Genomic DNA, 24,736 nt, shown 5'->3' with positions numbered 1-24,736 from the left:
TCACCCTCACTGTCTGCATATCGGCCCCAATAGCCTTTTTCAATTCCTTAGACATGCCATTCTCCTGGCAGCCTAGAACATACTTCTTCATCTTCTTTGTGATATATCCCTTATTCATCCTTCTTATGTCAGCTCAAGTGTCACTTCCTCTGGAAAACCATCCCCAAAAGCCCAGTCTCAGTGAGGTGTTCCTTTATTATGTGCTGTCATAAAAGTACATTCATTCCCCCCATTGAAGCATCTTTTGTAATTATGTATCTATTTGTGTGGTTATCTGATTGTCTGGTTCCCTACTAGACTGTTAGAACCATGAGTGCAAAGACTGTCTGGTTTTGGGGACTGGCATGGGCACCTAGAACAATGCCTTGTACATTGAAGTAACTCTTTAACAAAGAATAAATGGAGGAAATACAAATGACTAATCGATGAGATGACTTTCCATATTTAAATGAAAACATTTAACACTTTTTTACCTGTTAAGTTTACAAGTAAAACAATAATACTATTTTGTGGCAAGACAGTCTCAAATTTGGCTGATCAGTGTGCACATCAGAAGAACCTTTCGGTAAAACAACTTGCAGAGTGTGTTAAGAGACTTTAAAATGTCCAGCTTTGTTGACCTAGTAATCTAAGCACAGACTCCATCTGTAGTAGCCAGCTTCTCAGATGGCCCACAAATGAGTCCCGCCTTCTAGTATTCCTTGTATTATCCCCTCCCATATTGTGCACAGTTGGACTGTGTGATCTATAGTATACAGCAGAAATGATGATGTGTCACTTCCAAGATTGGGTTATGAATGATTCTGAAGCTTCATTTTTGGGTATGCTTTCACTCTCTGTCACTCTGCTGTATCACTTGCTCTGGGGAAGACAGCTACCATGTCATGTGTACAGCTCTTTGGAGTGGAGTGAGCTTGGGAGTGGGTCCTCCAGCCCCTTTATATGACAGTAGCCCTAGCCAACAGCTTGATTACAACCTTATGAGAAGCCCTGAGCCAGAACCAACCAGCTAAGCCATTCCTGGATTACAGACCCTCAGAAACTGTGAGATAATAAATGTTTATTGTTTTAAGATGCTAAGTTTTGGGGTAATTTTTTATGTGGTAATGGATAACTAATACAGTATTCTAAGGAAATTCTTAAAATATTTTAGTTGTTCATGTTGGCCTGTGTAAACTTTATATAATATAAGCATTTTTCATCTTAAGGAGTGAATTTATTGAAATGCTTTCAACTGCATAAAATGAAAATCCAATCAAATAGATATCAGTAAGGAAATACATTTTACTCTAACCGAATGTGCAGAGGTAGTCAGGCATCAGGGACAGTTAACATGACAACTCCATGATATCAAGGTTTTCTCTGTCTCTCTGCTCTGCCTCCTACTGTCCCATTTATTATCAGGCTGGTGGCAGTTTGGCTACAGTAGTCCTGGGTGTATCTCACCAGGAGAGAGCAACATCCAAAGGAAGCAGTTGCCACTTCTACCTAGGTCTCCTCCTAGTAGACTTCCCTCATGTCTCAGTGCCTAGAATTGGACCAATACTTATTGCTAAATTAATCGTTGGCAAGAGTAATGACTACCTGAACATAGTTAGGGTTTGTTAATAAGGAGGGAGAGGGGAGTGCCTCCTGGGTGAGTGACTCGTGTCCACAGTAGGAAGCTATCTTATTTCACTTTTTGAGCAGCTCATATTTTTCTTGCTTCTCAGTCCCCACTAGCCACCATTGTACCTCAACCCTGCTCACCTAGAATATAGCATTTCACCCCTTAATGGATCTTCTAGTTATTGTACCTCCAGTCCAAATTGCCTCTGGAGCAACTCATGTAAATTACACATGTAATCATATCATTTCCTGCTGAAAACAGTTTCCTAACACCTACGTAAAAATCTCCAAATCTCTGGGTCTCTTACCCACCTGACTAGTCTCATCTTTCTTCACCTACCTCTCCCACCGTATGCTTCAACAATAGGAAACTAATATTGATGCACTAAAGTCATCTCTTACCTTTTCTTCCTGGCTACCTCCAGTTTAGAACCAGACTCAGCTGACAATCCCCTCCACTGAAGCCTCTTTTAACCCTTCCTTTATAGAACTACTCATTCCCTTGTCTGTATTGTAAGCATAGTTCTCTTTTCACACACCAAACTATTATTTACTGTTTCTCTCCTGCTGAACTTCCCCTAAAGTTCTTTGTAATTACTCTTTGTAATTAGGCATTACTCCTTGACATATCCACAGTATCTGCCTTATAGTAACCACACGCGCGTGCACACACGTGCACACGCATGCACACACATACACACACACACACACACACATCAATTGAACCACATCTACTTTTATATGGCTTGGCAAGCACCAGCATATACCACTAGCATTTCAGAGCAACCCAAGTTTTCCTTTGGTGTTATCCAGTTTGTTTATCTTAAAGAATTAGTTAGTATTCCCTACTGCTCCTACCGTGCAATCCAGCTAAAGACTATCTGCTGCCTTCTAGCTGTTCAAAGCTTCCCCCATCCCAAGGATACCCCCTGCTGAAGGCTTGTTGCCGTAAAATAGTCTTCTCATCTCCATCCTGACCCCTCTTCAGCATTGTCATTCCCATACATCTCAGCAAGAACTGACAAGTGGGGAGGGCAAGAAGGGGCTGGCTGGCCCTAAACCAAAGAATTCCTGATTTTTAAATTCCCTGGCAACTCTTCTAATTTGTGAGTAAAATTTTAATAATTTTATTTATTCTATAGAAGTACTTTTAGAAACTGACCTTAGTATATACATTTATCAAGTCTTATCAGCTTGTCTTCCATGATTTACATAGATGAAAAGTTTCCGGATACCTACTTTACTATCTTCACTGTGACTGGATTGTAAATCAAAGCAAATTATTTCATTCTGTTAGATGATGCTATTAAAATAGTATCTTTTTTTCTTTTCCTTGGGATTCCTAAAAAAAAATGCTTATGATACCTACTGTGTCTCATCGTGTTATTTATATACTCTAGACTCTTGGATCTCTTCAGTGGATATCATTAAAGTCTCAATTTACAAGTTTAAGATGCTTTTTTGATACGTAGTTGAAACATGTCATTTACTCTTAAATACAACCTACTTTTTAAACTATGAAAGACATTGTGCATATATTTCTATTGTGTGTTAAGCAAAGTAGAATCCAGTTGCTATACATTTGAGATTCATCTCTGCCACTTACTAATGTCTAATCTTGGTCAAAATATAGTCTTCAAATCTCCTTACCTATTAAATGGGAATAATGATAGCTGAGATTTTTGAAAGCTAATATAATAGTGAATGTGCAACTATCATTACATAGTTAGCTTCCAGGAAATATTAGATTCTATTCTCCCCCTCGCTTTTTTCTTATCACTAAATACAGAGGGTCTTTATTGAAAATTTCCTGAACTTGACTTTTTTTTTTTTTAAATAAGGCTAGTAAACTGTTTTGGCTCTTGTTTAGCTGCTCAGAAGAGCTGAAAGGGGCAGTTCAAAGCAAACATTTTAAATGGCGAAATGTGGCATTAGAGAGATCTGGTCCCTTGTCAAACTCAATTTTATGCTGCATTTGTAAAGATAGCAGCTCAGAGTATGAATCTGAAGTAGGAAGTATGAGAACAGGAAATATTCGTATACTTTCTTTAAAATGCTTTTAATTCAACAAGTAGTCAGTTCCTTAGTTTCCCAAACTCTTCTGTGATATGAAACGTAGAAGTTTGGCTTGGCAGGTTCTAGTTGAGACTTTGACATCTTCCTGGGTCAGTTAGTTTGCCTTTTTTCTGTGGCCATGGACCTGACCTTTAATCCCAAGCAGCCACTTTACAAACGCACTTTGGTGTCATGTGAATAGGTATGTGCAAATGTATTACTCCTATTAGAAAAACTCAAAGTACACATCTCCCAGACAACTCAGTAGCAGAATAGCGTATTATATTTAAGCAAAACCACTGTCTCAGGCAAACATTGTGTTGCAAACTTCAGCTTCTTTCCTGTGTGGTTTTTTTTTTTTTGAACTGGCTTTACTTGAGCAAAAAGGTCATGTGGCAGTGAATAAGAGAACTACATTTTTAAAATTAATATACTTCTGTCTGACAGGTATTCAATAGATATGTTGGCATACATTATTAGCTTTCTGGAAAAAAAATCTCATCAAAAATAAGTATCCACTGACTGTATCTTCCTTTTATATAATAATCTCAAGTAAAAACTATATATATGTAAGTATATCTAACTCTCATTTATCCTAACTGTAGTCATTTATTTCACACCAATTCTATATATCTGCTGTCTGAAGATACTGATTTGGATGTGGTTATCAAACCAGTTTCTTGGTATTTTACAATTGTACATTAACTTTTCCATTGTAATAGTGCACGTTCTCTTAATATATGCATGGCAAGCTGATAGAAATGAATAGAGAGACAGTTTCATTTGTAACCAAGTTCACAATGGGTAATAATTTAATGTTCAGGGAATAAAATTTCTGATTAACTTAGAACCAGAATTATGAATTTGTAGCTTGATTGATTTATGGTGGTCAGTTTCAAGGGACTATAAATTAATTGTTTCTTGGTTGTCTGAATTTTCTAATTTTTTTTAGTGATCATGTATTGCATAATTGAAAATGTAGACATGATGAATAATAAAATGTCTTAATCACAACGAAGAAAATACGATGAAAACTGATCTTTGATCATTGGAGATCTTGCAAAAATTATTCTTAAATAGAACTATATTGATTTATCTATATATTTATATCCACATATAAAGACATACATAAATATATATATATAGATATACATATACTTATACATATATATGTATCTATATCTATATGTGTGTATACATTCCTGGACTGTTAGCTTCTTGAGGACAGACTACTTATTAATCTTCATATCTATATTGCTTTGCAGAGAACCCGACCCATACAGAATCTAAATAAATGTTATATGAATAAATAAGATGGTATACAAACCACAAAATTTAATTGAAAGTCATATAAAATTTTTTAATGTTAATCCACGCATTTGAGATAAGAAATGAAAAATTTTATGCTCATAACCTTTTTTAACAACTTTCTTGAGATGTATTTTACATCATAAAATTAATACCATTTCAGGTATACAATGTAATGATTTTCGATAACTTTATCGAGTGATCTAATCATCACCATAAATCAGTTTTAGAACATTTTCTTTCACACATGCCTGCATAAGGTCTTTCATGACCATTTATAGTTCCCACTCCCAACCCAGGCAGCCACTAACCTACATTTCAGATCAATGGAATCATGCACTATGTGGTCTCCTGTGGCTGATTCCTTTTACTTAATTTATTGTTTTTGAGGTTCACTCATGGCATAGCATGTGTCAGCAGTTCCTTCCTTTTTATTACTGAATAACAGTTCATTATATGGATATACCTACTTAGAGTTTAGAGCTTTTAGAGTTTTTTAAATAACACACAACTACTTAATAAATGCAACATATAAACATGGTTCTATTCATTTAGTGAACATTTGTTGAAAATTAAATGTGGCCTTAGTGATTAAAAAATATAAAGGTGACTTGAGACCCATATCTAGTCCTCAAGGAAACAGACAAACAAGCAATCATATAAATCATAGAGAAATTAAGTCCTATGTTGAAATATAAATATAGTAATGTTAGTGTAAAGAGGAAAGTATTTGTGGAAGTTTTTGATAATGCTTCTTAAAGAAAAGATCTTTGAACAAGATACATTCATTTTACTAGTCGGAGAATGGGAGAAGATGCCAATCTCTTTGAAAAGGATAATGTTTTTAAATTAATGCAAGTGTGAAAATACATATTTTATTCATGAAACAGCAAATTGTCCTGTGTTGCTGAAATGCAGGCCTCAAGGGGGCTGTTTTGGGTAGAAGATGGGGTGAGAAGTATTGCTTACTACCGAAAAAGAAGGCCTTGAATGCCATGCTGTTGAGTTCATCCTGATTCTGTGGATGGTAGGAAGGCATTCAAGGAGAATTATTTCAATTCTTTATTATGTCCAATTTAGGAAGGATAGAGGAAAGTGGAAGAGAAAGAGAAAGATACCAAAAGAAAGATAAAGATTCAACAAGTATTTGTTGCATGCCTAATGCACTCTTTTGGGTGCTGATAATTCAGCAGAGGGCAAAACAAAGTCCTTGCTTTAATGGAGCTGACATTCTAGTGAAGGGGACAAGCAATAACTCATTAAACAAATAACTATATCAGGGGTCTAGTAGTATCAAGAAAAGAAAATATTTAAAGCAGAGTAAACAAACAGGAAATGATGGGAGAGGGATGTGGAATTGAAATTTGGATTCAGACCCAAAAGCAATGAGGAATCAAGCCATGCAAATATCTGGGGAGAGTGTGTGATAGAGAATAGCAAGTGCCTGGAGTGTTTGAGAAACAACAGGGAGGCCAGCGTGGTTCTGTCTGGCTTACATTTTAAAATGATCACCCTGACAGCTGAGTGAACTATAGACTGTAACTTTGTATGCATTTCATGTGTTTGGGCTTATGTAGGGTTAATTCCTGGAAGTAGGATTGCTGGGTCGCCGGGTAAATACATTTGTAATTTTTATAGATATTGTGCAATTTCTATCCAGTCTCATAGCCACCAGCCAAGTTTGAGAGACCTGTTTCTTTACAGCCTCACCAACACTAAGAGTGAAGCTTTGGGGAGGTGGAAATTTTTTTTCACTATTCAGAAGCCCCCAGATCAAGATGTTGTCAAGGTTGCATTCCTGCTGGAGGTTCTAGGAGAGCATGCATTTCCTTACACTTTCTAATTTCCACCCTCATTCCCTGGCTTGTGGCCCCATCCTCCATCTTCAAATCCAGCAGTATAGCATCTTTCAGTCTCTCTGCTGTGTCATCACCTCTCCTAACTCAGACCTTGCTGCCTCCCTCTTATGAGGATCCTTTTGATTATATTAGCCCACCTAGTTAATCTGAGTTAATCCCTCCATCCCAGGATCTGGAATTTAATCATTCCTGAAAAGTTCCTTTTGCCATATAAGGTAACGTTCACAGGTTCCAGGGAATTAGGATGTGAACATCTTTGGGGGTGGGGGCAGAGTGGGGGGTTGGTCTACTATTAGCCTACCAAAGGGAGATTTACCATTTGTCTGTGATAAGAAATGAAAATGATTTTCTTTGTTGTCTTTTGTCTTCTAACAGTGTCTGTGTTTTTGTGGTTAATTGTTTTGCTTTTGTTTTAGCCATTTGGATTTATCCTGGTAAATGGTGTAAAATGCAGATCAGTCTGTATTTTTTTTTCCAGATAGCTAGTTGTACCAGCATGATTTACTGAAAAGTCTAACTCTTCCCTAAAATATAAGAAAATTCCTGTATCTAAATTTGGTTGATTTCTGGACTTTCTGTTTTGTTCCATTGTCTGTCTGAAAAGTATACATTTAAAAAAAATTATTTTTAATTTTTTATAGCATGTTATAATATCTGGTAGGGCTAGACATCATTCACTGTCCCTATCCACACTGCCTCCTCACAACGGTTTTTGTTTTCATGGTTTTTTTGTCTATTCTTCTTTGTTTTTTTCCTTTGCGAACTTTATAATCAGCTTGTGTGGTTTGAGGGGGTGGCAGTTAGTTTTATTGGAGTAACTTTATGAGGTTGGCTCTTACTGTGTTTAAACAAAAAAATGTCTTTACATTAATTCAAGTTACTTTTGTACTTTCAGTAGTATTTTAACATTTTCTTCATATCAATTTTGTACATTTCTAAGTTTATCGCCAGCTTTTTAATCTTTCTTTTCATAGCTATAATGGAAGAAAAGACCCTGTTCATACTATTTTCTGTTTAGTTTTTATGCATGAAAGCTATGGTTAATACATTTATTACATTAATTATAAATTATATTAATTTTATATGCTACTACCTTACTGATTTATCATCTTGTTTGTAGTAGTGTTTTAGTTGAATCTCTTGTTTTTTCTCAATATACAGTTATATTGACTTCAAATAGTGATCGTTAAACTCTTTCTAATTTTTATGTATCTGTCCTTTTCTTGCCTCTTCTGTTACATCGTTAAGTAGAGGTGGCGTCGTATGCATTTCTGTCTTATTCCTGATTTTAGGAAGAAGATCTTATGTGATTCTCAAAAGTGTTTGCTGGCTTTTTGGCATGTATGTGCACATATGTGTGCACATGCACATGCACACACACACCTGTCATATTAAAGAAAGGTACATCTGTTCCTATTATATTCAATGTTTTTCTTTCCCATCAAGAATAGTTGAATTTTGTCAAATGCCACTTTAGTATATGTGGAGAAGTGATATGGTTTTTATTTTAGACTTATTAATACATTAACTTTTCACATTTTAAAATACATTCTCAAATTTCTAAAATTAAATGTTTTTATTTATGCCTAATATTTTGTAAGGCAGGTCTTAATTTTATGCACTGTTTCTCCCCTATGTAGCATTTTTGATTATTACATAATACTATGTTGCATATTTGTAACTGTTGTCATAAGTAGAACTCTGTTTTTGTTTAAAGGTTTAATAAAATTAAGCTGAGAATTTTATCTGACCAATGGGCTGAAGATTCCCTTCAGCCTGGTGAAAGAGGTGGGGCTAAATCTAAATCTGAGCTGAACTTTTAATGGTCCCTTTTTAAGTTTTCTTTTTTTTTTATTTTGTCCTCAAATAATGATGGAAGAAGAATTATATAGGCGACAGAAAGTAAAGTATTTGGGTTAATTAATCTTTCTTGATGGGTTCTAGTTAGTTTGAGGTTTCAAAGAAACACTGTAAAATGAACATTTATATATTTGCTTCATCATTCTTGTCCTCAGAAAGCTCACTGCCTAGAGCAGAGCTATACAATAGGGTAGCCACTAGTTCCTGTACCTATTGAGTACTTGAAATGTGGCTAGTGATGTGCTGTCAGTGTAAAATACACATTGATTTTGAAAACTTCATATAGAAAATGTAATATATCTCATTAATAATTTTATATTGATTGTATATTGAAATAATATTTTGGATATATTGGGATAGATAAAATATAGCATTAAGATTAATTTCACCTTTTTTCACTTTTTAAATGTAGCTAATAGCAAATTTTAAATTGCATATGTGGCTTACATTGAATTTTTATTGGACATCACTGATCGAGAGACAGTGGGTATGGGTATACTTACAATGATTTTCATAATTTAAAAGAATGAAATTAAATAAACTACAGTTATATCCTCCCTTATCTCCTTGTTTCGTCTTATGAAAATAAAGTTTGATGGATAATGTAATCTAATTGTACTCCATTGTAATAGGTTGTCTCCTCTCTGATTTTTCTATTTAACTATTTATAAGAGAATGCAGTTCCTTTATTATGCCCTTAACATTTTCATATAAGTTGAAGGCAATAGGATTCTTGCCTTTTAGCATATTAGCATTTCAGAACTGTTGTGAATACAGAAGGGAGTTAGTTTAGAAATCCAAGTTTCTGATTCTGCTTTATTCTATAAATATATTTTAATAGAAGTTCTCTAGCTGAATATAAAATTTGCTTCAGCATTTCCCCCCCATGTTTTCTTCATTCCCTAAACAAGCAGTTTCGTCTTCCTTAGTTCTCTTTGGGTACAGTTGAGGTTCAGCCTCATCTTTTAGTTCTGTCTTATCGCAATAGCCTGAATGTTTTGAATAATTTATATCTTAACTCTTATTCTTCAAAAGCCAAACAATTAAATTATTCTCAATGCTTTTTTTTATCTTGGCTTTTGTTGCATATTTTAGGAAAATTATATCACAAATGACATTGGAATATCGGCTTGGAAAGAGCGGGCTTTTCTCTCTCACGGTGCCTTATTAGCAAAGAGCTGCCAAGCTGCAATGGAATTAGCAAACCATGATGCTGAAGTTCAGGATATGGCGTTTCAGTATGGGAAGCACATGGCCATGAGTCATAAGGTATTTTCACGCCCTTTCTCTTTTGCAGTACTTAAATAGCTAAAATGTTATATAAGAAATCTTTCGCCAGTTAATAAGCTGCTTTTATATCTCAAAAAATGTTTATTGTGTGCTTAAAATCCATCAGTCATAGACGATGATTGTTATATAAACTATATGATTGATGAGTACTGTGTAATTTTGATGGAAAGCTACAGCTTACTTTAATCATATTTGTGATGTTTATCTTTTCTTACTACTTGAAAGGGTTCTTGAAAGAACTCTTGCAGTTTTTAAATAACTTGTAACGTTACCATTCACAGAGGGAAGAATATTTGCATTTTTGTTACAGTTTCCTTATAGTTCCTTATGTAAAACAAATTGTGGAAAGTTAATGAAATTTAGAAATATACTGAGTAAATTTGAAAGCTTTAATTCTAAAAACCGATTCTTTTAAATGAGCATAATGAAGTATAAAATGTTCCGAGATAAGTTGTTATCTTGGTGCCTCTGTGTATATGTAATTTTAAAACTACATTTAGTATGTATTTCTTAGGTGTTACTTAAATAGGTCATAAGAGGGGGGAAATATATACTTATATATGTAATATCTCCAGATGATTTTTAAACATGTTTTATTAAATCTTAGATTAGTTTACTAAGCAATTATATTAATTAAATCTTTTTCTAAATTCTTAACTTGAACTTAAAATAAAATATAGGCTGCTACCAAATAAGAAAAAGGAATATGTACAGGAAAAAAAATATTTAAAAATTTTTTAAAGATTATCGTTAATCGTATGAACTATTCTTTGGCTCATTAAAGTACATCTAAAAACTGCATTCCTTGAGCTGCTTTTTTTCATTATATTACTCAATGCTTTCTGTGTGTGACTAAAACATACTGATGTATATGCATTTCACTGATTTAACTCTTTTGACTACTTCTAGATAAATTCTGATCTCCAGCCTTTTATTAAAGAAAAGACCAGTGACTCCACGACTTTTAATCTAAACTCAGCTCCAGTAGTCTTACATCAGGAGTTTCTTGGAAGAGATTTGTGGATTAAGCAGATCAGAGAGGTAAAATGAAATTACTCCTATTTTAGATACCAGTAGTATTAGTTGTTTTGAGGAAAAAATTCATATTTTATGTTGACCCAAGACATCGGCCATATAGATCAGCCATGTAAGAGCTTATTCATATAACAGGTAAAATTCTTACTTTATAATCTATATTTTTAAGAGGTAAAATGTTAGCTAAAAGTTAGAAACTGCAATACTGTTTTCTTATTATCTGAGTTCGTAGAATACTGCATCACAAAACTAGTGCCTGTGGTGAATGCTAATTAACTCAGATGATTTTTTTTTTCCTAAAGGCTTTCAAAAATTGGGCTATGGTAATAGCACCACCCTTTAACTGACGGCAATTTCCCATCTGTAGACTCTAGCACAAGCTGCAGAATTCCAGGAGCTCCGTCTGTTAGCTCATTGGGTTATTTTAAAACAAACTTGGACTCAGAAACCTCAAGTTCTGAAGCATTATCAAAGGAAAAAAAACCATAGTTAAGTGGGAGGGGTAAAGGCGCTTAAATTGGGTTCATTTCCCAGTTTCCTGTGGGGAGAGAAGTTGTAGAAGACAAGAGGGAATTTTTTTGGTTTCTTTTAATCCAGAAATTCTGGTACAAAAATTCTTGCCCTTTTACACAAAGCTTCATGGAATTTGTTTAACTTCATGCTTCTAATAGATTGGGTTAATCTGAGACTCGACATGGGGAAACAGGCACAGCTGAGGGTGGGGGTAGAGCCACCACACTTAGAGCAGAGAGAACCTAGGTGATGTCTACGTTCAGAAGATAAGATTTCCCACTCCGACCCCTCCTCTCAAAATGTTGGCGGCCAGCTTAAAATCTCTCGTATTCACAGGCAGAAAACGAAAAGATTCTTTTCTGGGGAGACTGTCAGCCCCAGGTGAGACGACCTGCAGATGTGGCTGTTTTGAGGCTCTCCTAGTAAACATGCCATGTCTTTGACCAGCCCTCCTAAAATGAGGTCTACCAGTTGACAAGCCTCAGAGTGTCTAAGTGTACAGAATATCCAACTGAAGTAGATTAGGTCATAGAGGATTACTGGCCATTTGAGAAAAGCCTATGCCATAAAAGAAGGAGTCAAAAGCAAACTGATAAGTGGGAACTTAGAGGAAATAGTGATAGTGCAAGAAAATATATTTTCAGAAGCACTCTAATCAGTATATTCAGTGAATTAGGATATTAAATTCATGAAATAAGAACAGGTGGTATATAAAAAGGGACAATCTAAGAATAAGATATCAGCTGTATAAAATATAAAAGTATGAAAGAGGATTTTTTAAATGAAAAGAATGGAAAATATAAATGAGAAAATCTCCCAGAAATTTGAATGAAAAGACAATAGAAAATAGAAGAGAAAGAATAAGAAAATTAGAGGACCAATGCAAAAGATCCTATATTTATTATGAATCCCAGAAAGAGAAAACTGAAAATGGAGGTGAGAAAATTAACAATGAATTTTTTAAAAGAAAAACTCTAATTGAAGGACCTCAGTCTCCAAATTGAAATGATACTCTAAACAATGAATTTAAAAAGACCTACATCAAATCACTCACATCATTATCAATTTTGAAACAGTGAGGATAAAGAAAAGATCCTAATATTTTCAGAAAGAAAAAGAAAACCCTACTTGCAAAGGATCAAGAATCAGAATGGCCTTAGTAGTGACACTGAAAGCTTCCAGACAATAGAGTTTACTTCAACATTCAAAATTGTTTCCAACGTAGAATTTTATGCCAGTCATATTATCAAGCGCGATGTTAAATAAAGGCAATTTAAAAGAGAGAAATATGTTCTCAAAAAACTTACCTTCCAAGCATCTTCTTTCAGGGAGCATTTGATGTATTCTGTCAAGGCAGGAGAATAACTAAGAAAGAGAAAGGGATAGAATTTAGGAACTAGGAATTCCTAAGAAAATATGAAAGGAAGAATAACAAATAACAATAAGAGCACTTACAATGTTCCAAGCAACTAAAAAGAGGGACAGGACAGACAGGGTAGGTTGTTTTGTTAGAAGTCTTATATTGTTTGACTTTTTAAATACTATACATATATTTGGTTTTATTTTAAAACATTTAGTTTAAAAATTTATATACTTTTTTATAGAAATTACTTTTTTATAGTAATTTCACTTCTAATGATCTATCCCAAGAAAAATATCAGAAATGTAGGTAAAGATTTCCATATTAAAATATGTAGTAAAATATTAATTCTAAAAGGAAGAAAATGAAAATTGGTCAATTTAAACATAGAAAAAGATTAAATGAAATATCATACAATGAAATATCACACAACTACTGAATATTGTATTACTAGGGAGTATTTGTGTGTTTTTCGACAGCTGAACTGAAAATATATATACAGATGGTGTTAGTAGCTCTAATTGGGTTACATTAGAATACATTGCAGATTTACATTTTGGTTGAAAAGATCCAACTAAATATGTTCAATGAAAGCTACCAACTCTCCCTTGGCTATTCACATATATACGTATACATGTAAGAGTAGCATAGATAAGAATTTTAAAGAAGCTTCACCAAAAATGGGCATATTTAACTCTTAGTTTCTTTGCAAGCATACAATGTTCTAAATGTAGACAACATGAGAGTCCAGGATTTCCTAAACAGCTGGTGAAATAGTCCCAAATCATTATCCCCAACTTGATTTACATTCAAAGGGATATCCAAATAGCCTCTGCTTGGCCACTGACTTGAGGCCCTTCTCATCTACATGTCTAAGCCATGAACAGGGTCACTGATGAAGGGAAGATGAATTTCTCTGAAGCAAATAAGAAACGTTAGATTCCACCATGCAGGGGGAAGCATTCTTCAGGTTAAAGACTCCTAACTTGAGTTTATTTTAATCTTCTATATTGTAATATTCATGTTTACGTAAGGCTCTGTAAGATAATGATCTTGCTCTGTGAATGAGTTAGGGGACACAATTTGCATAACACTCGAGAGGGACAGTCTATCCTAAACCTCAAAGAGGTCGCTTATTAATCTTGAAAGTAGTTCTTTCTAGTGCTTTTTCCAATTTTTTGTGATGTTTACCTCCTCTGCATTTTTGCACTTCTTTCCTCCCCCATTGTAAGATCCTTAAGGATAATAGTGAGTCCACCTTTGAACTACCCATAATACCTGGCATAGTGACTTACTTGGAGTAGTAACCCTATTAATATTTGTCAAAAAGTATGTATGGTGTCATCTACGCAGGGTGAGCTATTTGGCAGCAGCCCTGTTTTGTTAAATAGAAAGAGTCGAGTCGGTATAGTAGAAATGGCCCATAGAGAACCAAGATTTGGAAAACCTGGATTCTAGTTTGGGCTCTGCTAGCATCTGTATAACATTAATCACGTTCTTTCACATCCTCTTTATTATTTCCTGTAAAGTGATGCCATTTCAACTAGATCATTTCTAAGGTCCCTTTCAGCTCTCAGATAAATCTAAGAAATAGGTCTCTTAGGCAAAAGATGCATCACAAGAAAAATATATATCTCTATTAGAAGCTTAATACTAGTTTTGACATTGAGAAATAGAAAAGTCTTGCTCCCAATGATAGAAGTCACCTATGATTTCTTATTATCACATGTGAAATTACTTCTCTGCTCTGCCCAGAAAGGTTTGTGTCCCATCTACCCTTTTGATTTCCTATTTGGGGAAAGTGAGAATTAATGACTAGACAAGGAAGAGAGGAGGAGCTGACACACCCTTAGTGCCCGTTCAACATCCTTGTGAAGCCAGGAAGAAGAGCACTTCTGGAATTTTTCATATCAGGCCCTTCTACCGCCTCCGCAACTCCCCTTTTCCCCCTAAAATCTTGAGGTTAGATCGCCCTCTTCCATCACACCCGTAAGCACACATGTGCGCGTGCACGCGTGCACACACACACACACACACACACACACAAACACAGCACATACTCTTTCACCAGCGGCAGTTTAGAGCAGCGAGCCAGACCTGAAACAGCTGAAAAATATTTGTTGAGCAATGTCTCCATACTAAATTCTACAGATTCCTCCCTATCGTAATTTTAAATTTAAATTTGTAACTGGTGAAACATAATAATCAGGTAAGAACATGGATAGTGAATGGGTAATTCACCCTAGAGAAGTGAAGTCGTTACTCAGTTATCATTTTGATTCCTAATAAAAGGAAGTAGAATCTTTCAGAGAACCACAGAGCTCTGACTCTCTCAGGGAGTCCAGGGACTACTGCAGGTCTTTATTTTTAATGATCCTAAGTCACCTGAAGAAATAAGAATTATGATTATATTTTCTCGGTTATTTCTGAAAGTACTGAAATGTCACTTAGACTTGTGACATTCTGACACTGTCATAACAAGCCATAAAATACCTTAAGTACACTGCACATTACCAATGCTAAGCTATAATTCACCTATTCCTAGATACCCTGCTATTCTTATTCAAAAAGTGAAACAAAGATTGTTACGCAACCCTGGTGTGCATGAACATAACACTCGTATGTTTGTAAACAGAAGAGGAAATGCACATTCAGAGAGTCCTCATAAATGCCACATTATATTCTAATTACTTAAGGTATTTCGAGTTGTTTCAAAAGGAAGAATATTGACAACATCCTCTACTACAGTGTGGGCATTTGAAAGGACTATGTGTGAAACCACAAAGACTGTGAAGTGGTTCTAGATATCACCTAAATTAAAATTGTTCTTAAGCTTAGTTTTCTCTTTCACTTAAGGAAACAAAGTACTTCACTACAGGAGATATGGCAAATTGCCTACAGGTTGTCTGCGGCCTCATAAAGAGGGGATAAGAGAAATGCACTAATATAAGGAATACTGTAATTGAGGCCACTTGGGGAGCTCAGAGGAAAGAGTTCATACCCAGTTGGGAAAGTGAAGGGCTTGCGAAGTAGGTACTGAGATAGTCCTTGAAGAAGAAGATCTTGACAATGAAGATGGAAATGAAGGGCTTCCTAAGCAACGGAAGCCACGAAGGGATGCAGACGGGCAAGTGTCTAATGTATTCAAAGGGAAAAAGTGTTATCATTTGGATGGAATATGGAAAACACGGGGCAGTATAGGGACAGACGAAGAATTGATCTGAAATAGTACATAATGACTATATGTAAAGACTTTGGCCCAAACAAAAACATGAACATGAATGTTCATATCAGCAATAGTTACGATAGTTAAAAAATGGAAACAACCCAATGTCCATTCAAATGATAAATTGTTAAACAAAATATTGTATATCCATACAATTGTATATTACTTGGCCATAGAAAGGAATGAAGTACTGATACGTGCTGCAAGATGACAAAAATGTTCTGGAACTAGATAATGGTGATGGTTGCTCAACATTGTGAATACTAAATGCCACTGAATTATACTTTTAAAATGGTTAAAATTATTAATTTTATTACATGAGTTTTTACCTCAATTTTTTAAAAAGCCTTTGGGATGTTTGCATGTGGAAAACGAACTTGATTCAGAAGTCATGGAGCAGACATTGAAAGTTTTTGAGCCAAGTAATGTCAAAGTCTGAAATATGTTTTAAGGAGGCTACCTTACATAAGATGAAAGGTACAAGAGATAGTAGAGAGAAGATCGGTAGGAGGTTTGGAGGAATTTGTTAGTAAGTGCAGGAGAAAAGTCCCAGTCACAGTGTTGGCAATAAGAATAGGAGGGTAAAGAGGTTTGGTGTTAGACTAATTGCAGAGGGAAATTGTATAGGAACTAAAGACTGATACGATAGGGAGAAGCTAGCAGATATGCATTGAGGAGAGGCCATCAGAGGCCAAAACCAGGATTTTGAACTTGGATGACAAGTAGAATTGTACCATTAATAGAAATAGGATAAGAAAAAAAATGGAGTAGATGATAGAGTCTCTGTTCATCCCTCTGGTAACTAAATCAAAGTTGTGACAGAAACAAGGAGCAGCAGCAAGGAAAAATTGCCTGAGATGAACAAGCCATACAACTAGGGAGAAATCCAAGAAAGCACCCTGCAACACAGAAGGTAGGACAGGGCAAGGACGCAGGGCTGCCCGGTCTGGAGCGGCTAAATGAGACGGAGGCAGCGACAGTGGCAGACGCCTCTAAAGGGGCCGCGTCCATGAGCTGATTTTTGCGGTGACGGACCTGCTCACTCAGAGCACCAGTGCTGATTCAGCTGTGCATAGGGGGCACCAGGGACTTACAAGGAGACAGTCAGACTGAGGGCCGAGGTGAGACTCGCTATGTACAGAAGTGCCGGCGGTATCCATTGTTCCCTGTTTAGCCCTCCCCACTACCAGTGTGTGGACACAGCGCTGCCATTGCCGTGAGGTCATCAGACTGGATAAAAGGTCACTCAGCCAGAGGATTCCCTGAAACCCTGCCTCCCCCAACTCAGGCCCCACCCAAGCCACATCCAGGTGTAACGTCAGTGAGTCAGGTGCTCCTTGCTGAGACTCACTAGAGGAGGCAGCTGGCCTTGGTTTCTGGTGTGGCCTTTTGAGGATCGCATGCTGATTCTTAACAGGTGGCTCCAGAGGTGTAGAGGCTTGGGCTAAATTTGGCCTGCAGCTGAACTACTCTCAGGATTGTGCCACTGGACAGACACCTACTTCACAAATCCACACTAATAAGACTGGGAGACTTAGGAGCTTTGGTTAGTACATAGAAACAGACACGGAAAGGCGGCCAAAATGAGAAGACAAAGAAGCAGAAGCCGTATGAGAGAACAGAACAGAGATCCAGATATAATGGAGCCAAGTAATCTAACAGATGCAGAGTTCAAAACACTGGTTATAAAGATGCTCAATGAACTTTTGGGAAGTATAGAGAACTCCAACAAAGAGATAAAAAACATAAAAATGGAAATGGAAATTATAAAAGGGAACCAGTCTGAAAACATCTGGAGATGTTTTCAGAGAACACATCTGAGACGAGATGTATATTAAATGGATTGAACAAAGGAATAAACAAAGTGAATAAAGAAAAGGATCAAATACTTTATCTAAAGGACCGTAAAGCCAAGGACACGCAATCAGAACGGCAAGAGATAAGATGCCAAGACTATAAAAATAATTTAAGGAGCGTATGAGACACTATTGAGAGTCCAAATATTCATCTGATCAGTGTAACTGAAGAAAATCAAGATGTTGAACAGCTGTTTGAAGAAATAATGATGGAAAACTTTCCTAACCTGGTGAAGGAAATGGACAAAAAATGCCGGGAAGCTCAGAGAATTCCAAACATTAGGGATCCAAAGAGGCCCACACCAAGACACATCATAATTAAAATGCCAAAGGTTAAATACAAAGAAAGAATATTAAAAGCAGCAAGAGAAAAACAGTTAATTACTTATAAGGGAACACCCATAATACTGGCAGCTATTTCTCAAAAGAAACTATACAGAACAGAAGGGCTTGGCAAAAAAATATTTCACAGGATGAAGACCCAAGATTTATAACCAAGGATACTTTATCCAGCAAAGCTACCATTTAGAGTTGAAGGACAGATAAAGAGCTTCCCAGACAAAAATAAGCTAAAGGAATTTATCACCACCAAGCCAGTATTACAGGAAATGTTGGAGGGACTTCTTTAAGAAGAAAAAAAACATGTATCAAAAACAAGAATAAAGAATGTTAACAACTACATTCATATCAATAAGTACCTTAAATGGAAAAGAATTGAGCGCTCCAACCAAAAGATAGAGTGGCTGAAAAAAGGATAAGAAAACAAGACCCCTACATATGAAAAGGAAGGGGATGGAAAGAGATATTGCTTTCATGGACCTAGAAGGTATTTAAGTCAGACAGCGAAAGATAAACACTATATGATTTCACTTATATGAGGAATCTAAAAAATATAAAGAAACTAATCAAAAACAGACTCACAAATATAGTGGACAATTTGGTGATGGACAGAGGGGAGAGGGGTTTGAGGGCCTGGGAGAATGGGGTGAAGGGTTAAAGAAGTACAAATTAGTAGTTGATGGATGGTCACAGGAATGGGGAGCACGGCATAGAGAATGCAGTTAGTATTAATATGTTGGCTAGGCGGAGGGTCAGGGGAGGGAGGGAGCAACTGTGGGGTGATTTTATGAACTATTTAGATATCTAACCAATGTACTGTATACTTGAAGCTAATTAAAATTTTTTAAAAAATAGAAATAGGAAAGTGAAGTGGAAAAACGTGTAATTTAAGTTTGGTGAGCTCGAGGTACACCATCAAGTTTGGTGGCTATCACTTTGAGACCTGGCCACTGGAGGAAACAACTCAGTTCCACTATCAGCCTGATTTTCTTGCTCATGGCCTTGCTATGATCTGGGTAGATTTTTTTTTCCTTGGTCAAACTGTGCAACTTTAAACTTCGTGTCTCTTCCAGATTTCAAGAGAGCATAGCAAGAAAAATGGTTTGCAAAGGGATAGCAATACTTTTGAACAGAGAGAGATTTACTATGTAGATAATACAAGCCCCTCCTCTTGTTTCAATTAGGCATCACAGCCTTCTGCACCTGTCTGTTGCTTCCTCTTTTCACAGTGAACCAAAGGAAGGGAATACGAGGAAGTTAATTCCGTGGACAGTCACATTTGCCTCCAAAGATTAGCTTTCTCAGATGATAGAGATGGCAAAATGAGGTACCCAAGCAGTCCAGCTCTGAATGATGTTGACTTTCTTGGAGATGCCTTTTCTGCCTTCTTATTAGCAGGCAAGAATGGTAAAAATAGCAAAGAAGAGACCTGCCTTCATATTCTGATACCTTTCCAGCTCTGTAACTGGAGAGCCTGACAATATAAGGCTGCTTCTTCTAACAAACCAAAACTCAACTGGCTGTTTCAATTGCTGAGCTAGCAGATCTAATAGATTTCTGATTTGTGACCTTTTTAAACCCACACGCATTATACCCAAACCATTCTGGGATGAGGATGGAGGTATCTTTCCTTCCTCTGTCCCCCAACAAACCTCTTCTTTATATGTAAACTCCACCTCTTATTACCAATGCAAATGTAGAGAGTTTATTTTCAGTAAGACCTATTTTTTTCTAAAAGAACTAATCATTTTCTGCCAGTGCTGAACTACCTTTAAAATGTCATTTTTGCAGCTACCAATGTAATCTTTTATTCAAACAAAGATCATTAATGATAATTGGTTAAGACAATTGCATGAATGGTTAACAGGAACCAAATATTCACATGGACTCAAACACCTTACTTACTTATTAAATACAGTGAACAAACTTAGTTTCACCAATAATGAGACAAACTGGTATTGTGTGACTCCTGATGTAATAGGGAAGTATACAGTATCATCTATATAGCTGTCTTGCCAAAATGTTTTAATTTAAATCTAATCATGAGAAAACAATCAGACATCCAGAATTGGGGACATTCTGCAGAGCAGAGCCCTGGCCTCTTAAAAAATGCCAGTATTATGAAAGACAGAAAAAGTGGTGGTATGGGGACTCTTGTAGATTAGTAGAGATTAGAAAGCCATGACATCTAATGGTAACGTATGATTTTTAATTTGATCTTGGAATAAAAACAGCTCAAAGGACACTATTGGTTGAACTTAGAAAATTTGAATGTGGATTTTATCTTAAATATTATAGTAAATATTACACTTGTTGGATGTGATCATGGGTTTGTGGTTATGTAGGAGAACACCGTTCTGTTTTTTGGAGATAAAAGCTCAAAGGATCAAGGATCATGATGTCTACAACTTATTCTCAAATAGCCAATGATCATGTAGAGAGAAGGCAACATATTAGCAATTGGTTAATCTAGGCGGAGGGTAAATGGATGTTTATTATGTTCTTTCAACTAAATAGTTTGAGGGAAAAGGTAGTTTTCCTTGAAGGTTTAAAAAAAGAATTTTTTAAAAAATGACTGTTATTCCAAAATATAGCTGATAGCATTTGGGAAGAATAACATGATAAGTAGAGATGATCGGTTTCTGACAATTTCTGGACTCCTTGTTGTAGAATATTAGTTTTCTACTTTTAGAAAAAGGTTTCCCCACACCCAGCTTTCAAGTACAGATAACAGTAGTTGGAAATTGGAAACAGTTCATTTATGTCATCCAATCCTTCTTTGTTACCTGACTTATAAAAAAGCATTTGTTTCTTAAAGTAAAAGACCACATTGTATATCCATTACTTACCAACAGAGTACTCTATCTGCCTTTGGTCTGCAGAGACTGGCATATAAACCTTTGGAATTAATCCCTCTGTGCATCCTCTCAGAGTGCTGGCTTTTTTTCTTTTTTCTTTTTTGCTTTTATATGGAATATTGTTTTACAGTACTCACTGCTGCTGTCTGAGGAGGCCTCCAATGTCATGAGCACTGGCACACTATCTTGTCTACTTCACTTTTTTTTAAGATGAAACAAGGTTCAAACCACACATTCTCTGTGAACTGTTAAAGGCTGAGAAAAATTACTTTCTTTTCTCATGACCTGGATTGACAAGAAGTACACCTACAGGAGGAGGCAAAAAGATGAGTGAATCCCTTTTAAAGACCCCAGTAATGAAGCCCTCAGGGAATTGCTGTGTATGGCAGAATTTGCAGTGGCTTCTGGAGATGAACAGTGTGGCAGGAAGAGGTTCAGGAGTGCTGGCTGTTGAAATACACTCTGCATTTATTTTATATAGGCCTATTTTGGGCCCCAGTGAGAAAGTTATTTTAATAAAATCTTGCTCTGCCAGAAATATACATAAGTGGCAGATGTCATAAAAAGAGGGGAAAGTTACAGCACTCCATTCTCCTTGAGACTTAAGGAGTTTATAAAGTTGTTCTCTTTTAGCCTTTGAAATAGACACTGATGCATACAGAAGCACAAATCGAAAAGGACACTAGACATATGCTAGACCAGTGATCCTCAAAGGAATCAGACTCTCAGGGCTAGGGTACAGAGGACCTGCGTTTTTAACAAGCTGCCCAAATGATTCTGGTACAGCCAGCCCAGCGTTTGGGAACACCTGGTCTGGCCCAGTACTCCTATTTTACAGATGAGAAGGTGAAGGCCCACATAAAAAATCTTTTAATTTAAAATATATGAGATATTAACCTATTATGGAATAGAAACCATATTTTCTTTTTCCCAGCATATCTATTTTCCCAGGAAGTCACAGTGCCTCTTGGAGTGGTCGCAGTTAAGATCTTAGCCACTTGCTTTCCTCCATAGACAAGGCCTATTTAACACCTGAGGCTTTGAGGTGTGCATCTTGAGGTCTCCTGACTTCTATTCTGGACTCTCTGCCCTTCAACATACTGCTTTCGAGGTTGAGACACTTAATTACACTAAACCGCTACATCTGTGAGAAGGCTACTAAATCATTCTTCTCCATTCTATCCTTTTGTTGTTTGATTTTCATGAATTCTTTGAATTTGTTTTCTATAGATTACTTTCCTTAGTCTACTTATGAATAAAATCTGGGTAATAAAGTAAAAATATGGTATTGTTCAATATGGGTAAAAATTATTTTTAAGGCACCAGCTAATGGCTCCACATTTGCTACATACTGACTCTGAACCTAAACACAGCTTTCCTAGAACCAGGAGAGAGTAAACTTTGCTTTATAAGTTTCCTGGATAGACAGTATATAACCAACACGTATAAAGAAGAAGCATTCATTTATCTATTAATTCAGATATTCTTGACCAATTTTCTATATACTAGTGCTAATCTAGACATGGAATACAGTTGTGAGCAGGAGAAAATTTCCCTGCTCTCATGGAGCTTAAGTTATAGAGGGAGATTGTATGTGAAGCCTATCTAAAACAAGACTGTGTGACCCCTAGAATATAAACTCCATGAAGACAGAGATTTTTATCTGTTCTGTTCATGGCTGTGTCTCCGGTGCCTAAACAGTGCCTGACACATAGTAACTGCACAGTGGATAATTATTTAGTGAATGGGCAACCATCAAGTAAATAGAAACTGTGGCCCCTCCCAAATTAACTATTTTACAAAAATAAATAGAATAGGTAATGTTTAATGAGAAATATTATTTATGTATAAGAGTAAATTGTTTGCATCTATTTCTAATTTGCTACATTTTTGTAAGCTCTAAAAGGTTTTTAGAGCTTACAAAAAAATTTATATCAGAGTGTATACTTTAGGTGTGTGGTATGACATATGTCGATATTAACCAAAATAGCAGCTGCAAAAATATATGTTATACAGTATACCTATAAAAACTTAAATATTTATATTTGTTTTATAAAATAAACAACACTTTTATTTACAAGCTAAAGCAGTCAAGGATGAAATGGTCTCAGAATTAGAATGTTTGTCATGATAAAATAAAAAGGACATTCAGGCGAGCTGTGTATCAGTAGTTATAGTCTGTTCAGGTTATGATGGCTGTAGTAATCATGCTGTCATTTTATGTAGGCTTTTCATCTCTCAGCTTTCAAAACATTTAAGAGCTGATGTTGAACAGATACGGATTACATAAATGGTGTTTCTCTGTCATCCTCCCCAGCAAAGTATATCTCTACGGGTGAAAGGGTGGTGGCCAAGCTAGGAAAATAAAAAATGAGAGAGTTTGAAATAGCTCATGATTAATTAAGCACAAGTACTTAAAAATATTAGAAGTCTCTAAGATGATTAGTTTATAAGCAAACTATGTGATGGGAAAAATCGTTTTATAAAAATTTGTAATAGGACTACTCTGTATTTCCTTATCTCTAAACAGCATTACATTCTCTCTTACTACCTGAAAAAAACTGCTATTGAATTTTTTTTTTCATGAGACAAACTGGGAAGTGGCTCAATCCATCCAAAAGCAAAAGTCTACCCTAAGTCATTGTAAATTATATAGTTTCTCCACACTTTACCTTGCAATCTTAAGATACAAAAGTTCCTCAACTTCCTATCTTAACAACAAATACCACTTTCAACACTTTTAACATGTCCTTTGTGTTAAACACTGAAAGATGAGAATGTTGAAAGACCTAGAATGAAGAGGAGCTATTAGAACAGAAACAAAATTGAAGGTGGGGAGGAGATGGCAGATGTTTAGAGGAATGAGTTCTTTGAAAATAGGAACAATTCTGTAGGGCTTTCAGTTTATGCATCACTTGAAAATTACTGTGCCTGAGAAATCCATAATAATCAGCAGGCGATGAGGAAAAGGATGAACAATTGAAAAAGTGGAAAACTTGTCACCACAGCATCAGCTTTGATGTCAGATATCTCTTAACCTTAAATGAACTCAGGAGACAGCTAGAAGTTTGAGAACTTAAAAATTAAGCATATTGTGAAATGGTGCTGCTGAAATTTTGGTCACAAGCTATGGATTATTCATAGGATCAAGGCCAGTTCGCATTTGCATAATATCCAAGTGGGTAGCTAGGTCACGATTGCACTATACAGACATGCTCAAAGCTCTCTACCCCTCCTGCCGAAGTTACAGCAGGAGAGAGGGACTGTCATTATAGACAAAACTGCTTTATTTTGGGAAAAGATGTCCATAGGGAAACAGACAAACAAGTAAACATAAAATATCTGAACAAAGAGAAGAATACTCGTGGTTTTAAATTTTCTATAAGAACTGACTCATGTTTCTGTTAAGAATTGACTTAGTTTCTTCTCTAAAGAAAGTTCAAACTCTTCTTAGTTCACTGAAAATACTGCAAAAAATCTTCAAAGAGCAGATTGAAAACCCCAAATTCTTTTTTATAGTGCGTTGGTTGCCGAGGCCTTTGTTTCATTGCCAATGTCTAAGTCACAAT

The 24,736-nt window shown here is 35.9% G+C and overlaps 1 protein-coding gene across 2 annotated transcripts in view; it reads left to right on the top strand.

Annotated features, from left to right (window-relative positions):
- PDSS2 (decaprenyl diphosphate synthase subunit 2) overlaps positions 1-24,736 on the top strand; it is a 204,461-nt gene that overhangs the window by 155,731 nt on the left and 23,994 nt on the right. For both annotated transcript variants that reach the window (XM_039869794.1, XM_039869793.1), the window contains 2 exons: positions 9,786-9,959; positions 10,890-11,021. In XM_039869794.1, coding sequence (XP_039725728.1) covers positions 9,786-9,959; positions 10,890-11,021 — 306 coding nt within the window. The remainder of the gene's footprint in view (positions 1-9,785; positions 9,960-10,889; positions 11,022-24,736) is intronic.

The sequence above is a fragment of the Pteropus medius genome, unplaced genomic scaffold (genome assembly GCF_902729225.1).
Source record: "Pteropus medius unplaced genomic scaffold, Ma_sr-lr_union100, whole genome shotgun sequence".
In the NCBI taxonomy this organism is placed as follows: Eukaryota; Metazoa; Chordata; class Mammalia; order Chiroptera; family Pteropodidae; genus Pteropus; species Pteropus medius.
Note: the sequence above shows the minus strand (reverse complement) of the source record. Positions and strands in the feature narration are given on the sequence as shown.